General features: G+C 46.1%; 2 protein-coding genes across 2 annotated transcripts in view; one reads left to right on the top strand and one right to left on the bottom strand.

Annotated features, from left to right (window-relative positions):
* Window positions 1-2141, top strand: part of LOC144685591 (bromodomain-containing protein 3-like) — a 48250-nt gene extending 46109 nt beyond the window's left edge. The window contains exon 13 of the mRNA XM_078550261.1: window positions 1681-2141. Coding sequence (XP_078406387.1) covers window positions 1681-1808 — 128 coding nt within the window. The 3' untranslated portion in view covers window positions 1809-2141. The remainder of the gene's footprint in view (window positions 1-1680) is intronic.
* Window positions 2142-10395: 8254 nt separating this feature from the next.
* Window positions 10396-11789, bottom strand: brd3os (BRD3 opposite strand). The gene is made up of 2 exons (XM_078550270.1): window positions 11329-11789; window positions 10396-11228 (listed from the first exon to the last, which is right to left on the bottom strand). The coding sequence occupies exon 1, from the start codon at window positions 11731-11733 to the stop codon at window positions 11437-11439; it is 297 nt and encodes a 98-aa protein (XP_078406396.1). The 5' UTR covers window positions 11734-11789; the 3' UTR covers window positions 10396-11228; window positions 11329-11436.
* Window positions 11790-12489: the final 700 nt, after the last annotated feature.

Below are 12489 nucleotides of genomic sequence, written 5' to 3' on the forward strand. Positions count from 1 at the left end.
AGTGGCTGCAGGGATAGTAGAGGCATTAATTCTATTCTTCCAAAATTCCTTAGATTCTGGTATGGTTCCAACAGATTGGAAAATAGCGAATATAACACCTTTATTCAAGAAAGGAGGGAGACGCAAAGCAGGAAACTATAAGCCAGTTAATCTAACGTTTGTCATATGGAAATTGCTAGAATCCATTATTTAAGGAGGTTATAGCAGGATCAGTGTGGTCAGGTAGAGTCAACATGGCCTTGTGAAAAGGAAATTGTGTTTAATTAATTAAGAGTTATTTGAAGAAGTAACAAGCAAGGTGGATAAAGGGGAACCTGTGGATGTGGTGTACTTGGATTTCCAGAAGACGTTTGATGAGGTGCCACATCAAAGGTTACTACACAAGATAAGAGCTCATTGTGTAGGGGGTAACTTATTAGCATGGATAAAGGATTGGGTAGGTAACAGAAAGCAGAGAGTAGGGATAAATGGGTCTTTTTGGGTTGGCATGCTGTAACAAATGGAGTGCCACAGGGATCAGTGTTGGGGCCACAACTATTTACAATCTATATTAACGAAAGTAAGTTGTCAAGAGGAGGTAAAGAGTCTACAAAGGGATACGGATAAGTTAAGTGAGTGGGCAAAAAGTTCTCGGAGTATAATGTGGGAAAATGTGAACTTTTCCGCTTTGGCAGGAAGAATAGAAAAGCAGCATGTTATTTAAATAGAGTAAATTTGCAGAACTCGAGAGGGATCTGGGTGTCCTGGTACATGAATCACAAAAAGTTAATATACAGGTACAGCGAATGATTAGGACTGCATTTGGCAGGTTGGTGTTTATTGCAAGGAGAATGGAATATAAAAGTAAGGATGTTATACTACAGCTGTACAGGGCCTTGGGAGACCACGTTAGTAGTCTGTGTACAATTTTGGTTTCCTTATTGAAAAGGAATGTAATTATGTTAGAAGCAGTTCAAAGCAGGTTTACTTGACTCATTCCTGGGATGAAGGGCTTATCTTATGAAGATAGGTAGAACAGATTGGGCCTATACTCATTGGAGTTTAGAAGAATGAGAGGTGATCTTATTGAAACATATAAGATCCTGAGTGGACAGAGTGGGAACCGGGAGGATGTTTCCTCTTGTGGGGGAGACTAGAACGAGGGGACACAGTTTAAGAATAAGAGGCCTCCCTTTTAAGACTGAGAGGAGGAGAATTTTTTTCTGAGGGTAGTCAGCCTGTGGAATTCTCTTCCCCAGAAAGCAGTGAAGGCTGGGTCATTGAATTTATTCAAGGCATTGTTAGACAGATTTTTGATAGACAAGGGAGTTAAGGGTTATGGAGAACAGAGAGAAATGTGGACTTGAGGCCACAATCAGATCAGCCATGATCTTATTGAATGGTGGAGCAGACTCAAAGGGCCAAATGGCCTACTCCTGCTCCTAAGTCCTATGTTGCCATGTTCAAGCTGTATGATTCTAAGTCACTGGGTCAAATCCTGGAGCTCCCAATACTGTATAACTGCACTGTAGGAGCTCCTTCACCACATGGACTGCAGTGGTTCATGGAGAAGGTCTATGCTGAGCAGCTAGGGGTGGGCGATAAAAGCCAGCCTTGCCAATGATGCATAAACCTTGAGAATTAAATTCAAATAATATTGATGATGTTTTCACTCTAATTGTCAGATGTTTTTACTCTCAGGCGGGAAGTCAGACCCCGGACAGGAAGGCGGTCCCTCTCGGCTCAGCGGCAGCAGCAGTTCGTCCTCTGACTCGGGGAGTACCAGCTCCAGTGGCTCCAGCTCCTCGGACACCAGTGAATCCGAATAGACGCCTTTCAATCTGGGCTCTCAATGTACAGTTTAGGCACAGGGTTCATCCAGCTCCCAGCCCACACAACTTGAACCTTCCCTCACCGGATTGAAAGGCTGGTGCTGTTCTTTTACAAATCAATCTGATGAGAAAGACCCTGACAAGCACATTCCATTGACGATCATTCACCCAGCATACAGGCGTATGAGTGTGTGTGACTGAGGGAGCGCGTGCGAGTGGGTGGGAGTGAGAGTATGTGACTTAGTGCGTGTACATGTGTGTATACCTAATTTATTGATAACCTGGACAAATAAATCAGTTCAGGACCAATGGGGAAGGTGCCATGCAGGATTCCATTAGTGTGCATGGCCTGTGGTGTGTAAGATTCTTCATCTGTTTGTACTGCCAATGCAAGGGCTGGTAACCAGGTCACTTTGGGTGCTCTATTTACCTATTTTGATCTATACTGTTTCTTAAGTATTTTTATCATTCTATTTAGGGTGGAGGGAGGAATGGGCAGGTTAAGGGGTCCATTGCACAGAGAAGGTGTTAAAAGTTTAGGTAATGGGGATTTGAAAAAGTCGTTTTCAGATTCCTTCACACCCCATTCAGAACTAAACAGCACAGGAGTTGGTTAAGTGGCGGTTTTAATACTAAAAGAGACTTGAAATCATGGTTGATTCATGGATAACTGGGAGTGTCCTGTTAGGCAGCACATCTCCAGTAGACTTCATTGTTACCCCTTTGGAATAGAAGTATTCAGTGAGAAATGAGCAATGAAGCTCAGAGATCCTGGAGGCAGTGATGTATTGGTGGATACTATTAATTGTGATTGCATGCTGCCCACTCTTAGTAACTGTGAGCTCCCTCCCTCTCTCTCTCTCTTTCTCTCTCTCCCCCACCCTCGGTTACTGACTGCGAGCTTTCCCCCTCCCTCGGTTACTGACTGCAAGCTCTCTCTCTCCTCTCCCCCCGCCCCACCAGTTACTGATTGCGAGGTCTGTCCCTCTCTTCTCTCTTGGTTACTGACCGTCAGCGCTTGCTCGCACTCTCTTTCCCCCGTTCCTGACTGCGAGCTCTTTCTCTCTCTCCTTCTCAGTTTGGCTCTCCTATCTCTACCTCCCTCCATCGGTTACTGACTCTGAGTGCTCTCTCTCCCCCCCCCCCCCCCCCCCCCCACCCCGGTTACTGACTCTAAGCGCGCTCTCTCCCTCCCGGTTACTGACTGAGCGCTCTCTCTCTCTCTCTCTCTCTCCCCTCCCTTGGTTACTGACTGTCAGCGCTGTCTCTTTCTCTCCTCCCCACCCCCCCGGTTACTGACTGTGAGCTGTAACTCTCTCTCTCTCTTCCCCCCTCTCAGTTACTGATTGTGGCCTGTTACCTTGTTCATATAATGACCATTTGCTGCAATCTTCCTTGTTTACTAATTTTATTCAATTTGTTGATCCATTCCTGGTTTCTTTCATGAGTTCAGATGTCTTTTTTTAACAGTTAAACACAATTTTGCAACAACAGTGTTGCAGCACATGGATTGAGAACTTCATTGCTGAAATTCTACCACCTATTCTGCTAGTTGCAGAGATCCAGACACTGTCCTGGGACTTGGACACATTCTTAACCATCACACCTGGCTTCCTTGGGTTCTTAAACTGTTCCTTCTCTGAATATTACCTTTTACATATTGTGCATGCAACTTTACATTAACTCGGAATATTTTTAATGCTGTTTACAATTATAATTTTAAATTCTATTGATAGGAAATGTTAGATATGTTGACATAGTGATTGCTTATAGTAAGAAGCAATGTGTCAGCACTGGCTGCCTGACCGAAACTAAACCTACTCAATATCACGTGACCTTTTATTAGTTTTTTTTGGTTGTTGACATGGTGGGACTAATGTGAGGTTCACCTTAGGGAATCACAGGTTTCATAATAAAATCCAAAAGTGCTAAGCATCTGTAGTAATTCCCTTAATGCTTGCTCTCCTCTCTGCTCTCTCCCCACTTTCTCTCATCTCCCCCACCCTCTCTGCTCCCTCCCCCCTTGCCCTGCTCCTACCCCCCTCCCTTGCTCTCCCTGCTCTTTCTCTCACCCAGGCTCTCTCTGCCTTAATGAATTGACTTCAAGACTCCCTTCTTTGTTCTAAAATCCCTGCAAGGCCTCATCTATTCCAGAATGACCCCTCTGGCCACATTTAGTACCTGTCCCTGGTGACTCCTCTCCCCTAACCCTAGCACTGGCACTTTACAGCCTTCCGGATTGAATATTGAGTTCAACAGTTTTAGATCATGAACTCTCTCCTCCATCCCCACCCCCTTTCCGTTTCTTTCCCCCTCCTTTTTGTTTTTTCCAATAATTTATATAGATTTTTCTTTTCCCACCTATTTCCATTATTTTTAAATGTATTTCCACCCATTGTTTTATCTCTACCTTTTAGCCTTTTTAGTATTCCTTCACCCCACCTCACCTCCACTAGAGCTATCTGTACCTTGTTTGTCCTGCTTTCTACCCTTAATGAGCACATTCCTTTAGATAGTATCACCACCTTCAACACCTCTTTGACCTTTTGTCTGTGACATCTTTTGGTTATCTCCACCTATCACTGGCTCTTTACCTAGCTCTTGTCCCAACACCCCCACCCCCCCCACCCCCCTTAAATCAGCTTATATTTTACCCCTTTCCTATTTTTACTTAGTTCTTCTGAAGGGTCTTGACGACTCGAAACGTCGACTGTGCTCTTCTGCCAGACCTGCTGAGTTTTTCCAGGTATTTCTGTTTTTGTTTTCGTTTTGGATTTCCAGCATCCACAGTTCTTTGCTTTTATCCTAGCACTGGCCATTCCACTTTTGTCTTTGTCTTTGACAGCACCATTCACTTTGCCTCAGTGTTTGCTTAAAGCCGAGATGAAGGTGAATGAGGAATGCTGTAAATGAGATTGACGGGTTCTGCACTGGGTCTGCAGATTTTATCCTGTTAATCTTACACTATCACAATGAGCCGATTATCAAATGACTCCTTTGAACTTTTAAAATGTTTTGGCCGTGTGTTTTTTCTCAAATTTCATGTAGGTGTGGGGGCGGGGGAGAAGCAGTTGCAGACGTTCGAGCTCTGGAAAAAAACTTGCATTTCTACAGTAACATTCACTACCTAAGTAGAACAAAAACACCTTTCAGTCATTGAATACATTTAAACTGTTCTAATGTTGGAAATGTGGCAGCAAATTAACGCACAGCAAATTACCACATACCACAATTTAATCAATGACCAGCTGAACCTGTTTTAGAGACATTGGGGGATAAATATTGGCCCAGGATACAAGGGAGAATTCCCCCTGGTTTTCTTTGAAATCGTGGCCATGGGATCTTAGTTTAAAGTCTCATCTGACAAGCAGCACCTCCGACAGTGCAGCATTATGTCGCTACAGCCCCTCTGACATTGCGGCACTCCCTCACTACTGACCCTCCGACGGGACGGCGCTCCCTCGGTGCGGACCCTCCGTCGGGACGGCGCTCCCTCGGTGCGGACCCTCCGTCGGGAAGGCGCTCCCTCGGTGCGGACCCTCCGTCGGGACGGCGCTCCCTCGGTGCGGACCCTCCGTCGGGACGGCGCTCCCTCGATGCGGACCCTCCGTCGGGACGGCGCTCCCTCGGTGCGGACCCTCCGTCGGGACGGCGCTCCCTCGGTGCGGACCCTCCGTCGGGACGGCGCTCCCTCGGTGCGGACCCTCCGTCGGGACGGCGCTCCCTCGGTGCGGACCCTCCGTCGGGACGGCGCTCCCTCGGTACGGACCCTCCGTCGGGACGGCGCTCCCTCGGCACGGACCCTCCGACGGGACGGCGCTCCCTCGGCACAGACCCTCCGACAGGAGATACTGTTTCTAATAGCAGGAGCAAAGGATAAGTTGGGAAAAGGAAAATAAATTGGATATTTGGCTTATCTGCAGTGTAATATATTGAAGCATTTGATTAAAATATCTCCAGAGGTTTATGTTAGAGCGACACCAGGCTGAGTTAACCATAACCCAGGCGACACAGATTTAATGTAGGAACCAGAGGTGAGATGAAGAAATGTCATTTTACGCAGCAGCTTATGGTCTTGGCAGATTCAATAATAACTTTTAAAATATTTGAAGGAAATGTAAACATTTACAGGCATAAGAGCAGAGGAGTGGGAGCTCTCAAGAGCCAGCAAAGCCATCATAGCCTGAAATGTCATCTGCGTCTGTATTATCCTGTAGAAGATCCACCAGATTTGCTCTCGAGTTTAAGCACCAGCTGTGCTTGGATCCCATGTCTGCTAAGCAAGGTGAGTTGGACCCCAGGCTGCTGCAGTTATCATGTCTGCCCCTGGGTTAGGAAGGAGAAATGAGCCAGGGTTCCTATTCCTGATCACTATCCACAATCATTCCTGAATGATCAAGTATGTATATGAATAGTAGGTAAGGACAGGAGCAGGCTCAGCTGTGGTCCCACAGTCAAATTTCCAGCCAATATTCCGTGGGCGATTTGGGTGAGGGGTTTGAGGGAAGTGGTGTTTCAACTCAGCCCAGCGTCACTCTAACATAAACCTCTGGAGATATTTTAATCAAATGCTCCAATATGTTACACTGCAGATAGCTAAATATCCAATTTATTTTCCTTTTCCCAACTTCTCCTTTGTTCCTCAGACATTTGCAGAAAATATTCAATTCAAAATCTTGGATCAAAAATGGAAAGACAGAAATTCTTCAAGCAAACCATTCTGACCCAAAGTGTTTCTGGTCTCCTGTCCCACCTTAACCCCAAGCAGAGGCTCAGTGTCTTTCCCACCACCACCCCCCAACGTCTGCAGGAACAGGGGCTTAGAGTCGATTCCCCTACAGGAACAGGGGCTGAGAGTCCCCACTAACCCCCCCACACATGCACAAACAGGGCTGAGAATCTTTCCCCCCCTCCCCCTCTGCAAGAACAGGGGCTGAGAGTCTTCCCCACCCTGCCCCCAACCCCTGCATGAACAGGGGCTGAGTACCCCACCCCCACATGAGGGCTGAGCATCTTCTCCCCCTTCAGGAACAGGGACTGAGAGTCTTTATCCCCCATCAGGAACAGGGGCTGAGAGTCTTTATCCCCCTTCAGGAACAGGGGCTGAGAGTCTTTATCCCCCTTCAGGAACAGGGGCTGAGAGTCTTTATCCCCCATCAGGAACAGGGGCTGAGAGTCTTTATCCCCCTTCAGGAACAGGGGCTGTGTGTGTTTTCCCCCCTCCCCTTCCTTGCAGGAACAATCTGCTCTCTTGTCAAAGCAATTCCAGAGTTTTCTTGGATCTCCTGGAACTGGGAGATTTAACACTGAGAGGCCCTGAATTCCTGAAATTTTTGAGACTTGTCTCATCAGGCTCGATTGTAACTGGCTGGGATCCTGAGCCTAACCCGCATCAGACCATAGCACTGACTAAGTTAGGGAAAGTCTCTCAATCAACCCCAGTTAGGGGCAACTGCCAATTGTGTTCTCGATTCAAAAGCACTGATAGTGGGATACAGTTAATAATGGAGATTTCATTAAGCATTCAAACAGTTATCCGGAATGCAGTGACAGGTCTGCCTTATAGGAGCCAATTCTTTGTTGTTCATTCTTGGGATGTGGGCATCACAGGTACAGCTGGCATTTATTGCCATTCCCTAGTTGAGAAGATGGTGATGAGCCTTCACCTTGAACCAGTACAGGCTGTGTGGTGGAGATGCTTCCTCAATGCTGTTGAAATCAGGATTTAATCATCAGCAGTATCATGGATATGTCTCGACTTGGGTATAGGATAACTGTGAAGAGGACTGTAAGTGTTTTCAGGCTGTAGAGTATCAGATTGGGAAGATAAAAGTGTAAGGAAATTTAACGGAGAAAGAAATCGGGAGTGGAAACACTGCAGCTATACATCTCTGAGTTGTCTGTCCTTGGCGATTATTCTCAAAGTGCTGTGATTTTTTACTACAGGTAGGCATGGAGACAGGCAGGAGTCTACCTCATCCAGAACGGGTATCAAACCTCATGCTTTTGATCTTAATCTGGTCCACATGCTAGCCATCTAAGATAACTGGCCCGCTATATAGACTCAAGTTTACAGCACAGAATGAGGCCAATTGAGCCCATTTTGTCCACGCCAGTCAACAAAGATCTGACTACACTAATCCCGTTTTTCAGTGCTTGGCCCATAGCCCTGGAGGCTATGGCAATGCAAGTGAATATCTAAATACTTCATAAATGTTACAAGAGTTTCTGACTCAACTGCCACCATATACATCATAACATTTTAAAAGAACTGAAATTTTGGGGTTCAGATAGACACTGGAGGATAAATTAATAAAGCTTTTTATAATAAAAAATCCTATGTTTTCCTTTTGACATGCTAGGAAATTGATTGGGAGGTGGGCAAGAGTCTGGGGATAAAGGGAATGTTCTCAAATTGACCAGATGTTACTGGTCATATTTTTCAGAGATTTCACTTTTTCACTAAATTTATCAATGATGCAAATGAAATAGACAGCCCTATAACTAAGTCTGCTGATGACACTAAGTTGGGTGACACAGTAAATACTGCAGCTGGGGAAAAGAAAGTTGCAAAGGGACATTAACAGATTCAGTGAATAAGCAAAACTGACAGCTGAGTTCAGTGTGGGGAAATGTGAGATCATCCACTTGGACCTAAGAAAAATAGATGAGAATTGTGTAAAAGGTCAGGAATGGCAAGGGAACAGAGGCTTAGGAATCAAAGTAAATAAATCAATAAAAAGTGATGGACAGGTACAAAAAATTAAAAGTTGGCCTTTATATGAACAGGGCTGGAAGTTATGTTGCACCTGTCCAGAGCACTGGAGTACTTTGTTCAGCTCTGGGTAGCACACCTCAGCAAGGATCAAACAGAGATCCAGAGTACAAGACCAAAGAGGCTGTGTCAGATGTGTTGAGGCCACAGTTAGAATATTGCATTCTGTTCTGGATTCCTTACTTTAAGAAGGTTGGCAAGGCCATGCTGAGATTTGCCGGGAACTCCAGGATGAGCGACATTGCTAGAGCTCTTCCCATTAGAGTCAAGAAGGTGGAGGTCATCTGAAAGTGGGGTTCAAAATTATAGGGGTTTTTGATTAGGTAAATTGGGAAAGGAAAGCTCATGTGACTCAGTCAGTGGAGGGTATAAATTTAAGATCAAGGGGAGAGGTTAGAATGTCTTTTTACATGGGGGTTGTTACATTATGGAATGCTAGACCAGACACACTGGTGGCAGCAGAAAGCACAATAACTTTGAAAAGAGAAATTAAAATGCATAAGGGCTTGAGGAGTGAGACAAGGTGAACAGCTGACAGAAGCTGGCACAGGTATGATGGGCCAAATAGCCTGTGTTGTAATACTACAATCCTAGTCAATCAGAGAACTGCTGGTGAGAATTCCCAAACAAATGGTAATCCTGTTGTGAAGGCGTTCAATAGGGTCAACATAAAGAGGCTTCCACTTGTCGGAGAGATCGAAAGCAGGAGCCATCGATGTTAGACAGTCACTAATGAATCCAATCAGGAATTCAGGAGAAATTTCTTTACCTGGAGAATGTGGAACTCATTACCACAGGGAGTGGTTGAGGTGAACAGTATAGATACTGGGGAGGTGATGGCATAGTGGTATTATTGCTGGACTAGTAATCCAGATACCCAGGATAATGCTCTGAGGACCTGGGTTCAAATCCTGCCATGGCAGATGGTGGAATTTTGAATTCAATAAAAAATCTGGAATTAAAAAAGTGAGAACCACTGTCAATTGTTGTAAAAACTTAGGAAAGAAAATCTGCCATCCTGTTCTGGCCTACATGTGACTCCAGACCCACAGCAATGTGGTTGACTCTTAAATGCCCTCTGAACAAGGGCAATTGGAGATGGGCAATAAATGCTGGCCTAGTCAGCGACGCCCACGTACCCTGAATGAATAAAAAAATATATATAGAAGCTAGATAAACACACGAGAAAGGAATATGCTGACAGCGTGAGCTAAAGAGGAGATGGGTGGAGGCTCATGTGGAGCATATAGACCAGATGGGCAGAATGTTTCTGTTTCTCAGCTGCAAATACTATGTAATCTCGATCTGAAAGGCCTGCTGGATGCTGTTTGCTGCAATTAAGCTCCTTGTTTCAGTTAAACATTGTTATCGAACACAAGTAATATTGGTTTGTGATACTGCTGGAGCTGAAGAGCTGTCACAATTGGTGATGGAAGTCATTGCGTTCCACAACAACTCCTTAAATGTCTTTATACAGCATCTTTAACATAGATGTTACTTTATTCCCAAGCACTTCACAGGAGAATTATAAAATAAAATTTGATACCAAGCCACGTAAGGACATAGTAGGTAGGTTTGAAGGTTCTTAAAGGAGGGGAGAGAAGTGGAGAGACAGAAGAGTTTAGGCAGGGAATTCCTGAGCTTAGGGTCCAGGCAACTGGAGGCATAGCCGCCAATGGTAGAGCGATTAAAATCGAGGAATGCTCAAGAGGCCTGAATTGGAAGTGGTTCAGTATTTGAATCATTTGCAAGGGTTTGTTAATGTGAAAAGTGCTGTATGAGTAAAAATCATCAGAGCTAAAACCAGGGTTTTGTTCAGAAAGGAGTAAGTGTTCAACACACTTTTTAAATACTGTAATTCCACTCTAATGTAATATCATAAATTCAGTCACTTTTTAAACAATTACACAAAACTCTCCAGCAGAGAGTTTGTTCATTCTCTGGAGCCCAGCATAGCCTGATTACTGGACGTGGGCAGAGTGTATCTGAAAGATAGAAGACACTCATGCTTCAGGCCAGACTTTGTCAGAAGTGTTTTCTGTTACAGATTTGCATGTTTTGTTCTGTACCCAGTCCAGCCCAGGATTTCAGCATTAATCAATAAATAAAGCAATCAATCAATAAATAAATAAATCAATAATAACCGTGCTGAGAGGGTGAGCACAGGGAGTGAGTTGACATCCAGTGTCAGTTGCTTTAAAACCCTCACACTGGCTGCGGTTTGATTTGAATTGTCACTGTTCATAAATAGCTGCTTTCAATTGCTGTAATTTTTGCACAATGGATTTGTTAATTCAATTACAGACAAAGTGACCTCTGCTGGGACCTGGTCTCCATGTAGAGTTACTCTGGATATTGATCTAGATGTGGAGTTAACTGCTGTAAATGCTCCAGGTGTAGATTCTGAAGTGGAGTTACTCCACATCTTGATCCAGATGTGAAGTTCCTCAGGGTGTTGATCTGGTTGCAGAGTTATTCTAGGTGTAAATACTCCAGGTGCAGGTAAATGAGCTGTCAATCCGAGCATCAAACCGGATGCAAAGTTGCTCGGTGTGTTGATCTGCATACAGGATTCCCCTGGGGACTAAATATTCTCATGTATAGATACAAATGTGGGTTACTCCTGGTGTTGATCACTCCCGGTGTGGGTTACTCCCGGTGTTGATCCAGGTGTGGGTTACTCCCGGTGTTGATCCAGGTGTGGGTTACTCCAGGTGTGGGTTACTACCGGTGTTGATCCAGGTGTGGGTTACTACCGGTGTTGGTTGATCCAGCTGTTGTTTACTCCCGGTGTGGGAAACTCTCGGTGTTGATTTCTGTCCCGGCTGTTGGTCTGAATCCGGATCCATTTCACATAAGTGAGCAGAGGCGGGAGCGGACCGGGCCGGAGCCGGTCTCCGGGCTCAGATCGTTCCTGTCCCGGACCAGGATGGGCTGATTGCCGAATTGCCGGTACCACATACTCTGGCTGCGGCCCAGGAAACTGTCGGGGCCCGGGCCCGGGCCTGAGCCCAGCGCCCTCCGCTCCAGCTGCTGCTGCTGCTGCGTCCAGATCAGCAGCGAGGTGTCGTGGTAGCGGAGCCGGGCGTAGGCCTCGGACAGCGCCTTCTCCGCCAGCGGCCTCCGCCCGCCCGCTGCCCCGCTCATCCCTCAGCCCAGGCCGGGAGCCATGGCGACCCTGCCCCGCCCCCACGGGAGCTATGGCAACCCCGCCCCGCCTCCCCGGGAGCCATGGCAACACCGCCCCGCCTTCCTAGGAGCCGTTAAAACCCGTTTTACTTAGTTCTGTTGAAGGGTCGTGAGGACTCGAAACGTCAACTTTGTTCTTCTCCGCCGATGCTGCCAGACCTGCTGAGTTTTCCCAGGTATTTCTGTTTTTGTTCCTAGGAGCCGTGGCGACCCTGCCCCGCCCCTCCCGGAAACCATGGTAACCCGCTAGCAGCACCGGGTTTTGGAGCCCCGATTCTGGTCCAACCGCCAGCAAATGGGACTGGAATCCAACAATCAACAACAGCTTGCATTTATATAGCGCCTGCATTGAAAATAATATTCTGAAGGGATTGTGGGATGAAGCCACCTTGTGCTGGAATACTGCAGGAAAAGAGCAAAGTGGATTTAGAGCAACAGTCAGAGATCTGTGATCCGATTCCAAATCAGGAATGTTCAGAGAGTTTTCAAAAAATATTCAGAAGTTGGTTTTCTTTCTGTAAAGGCCAAATCTGACCAGGGCCAACAAAGGCCGAATCTGACCGGGGCCAGCAAAGGCCGAATCTGACCGGGGCCAAGAAAGGCCGAATCTGACCGGGGCCAAGAAAGGCCGAATCTGACCAGGGCCAACAAAGGCCGAATCTGGCCGGGCCCAACAAAAGCCGAAGCTGACCAGGGCCAACAAAGGCCAAATCT

This window comes from Cetorhinus maximus, chromosome 10, assembly GCF_964194155.1.
Source record: "Cetorhinus maximus chromosome 10, sCetMax3.hap1.1, whole genome shotgun sequence".
Classification (NCBI taxonomy): domain Eukaryota; kingdom Metazoa; phylum Chordata; class Chondrichthyes; order Lamniformes; family Cetorhinidae; genus Cetorhinus; species Cetorhinus maximus.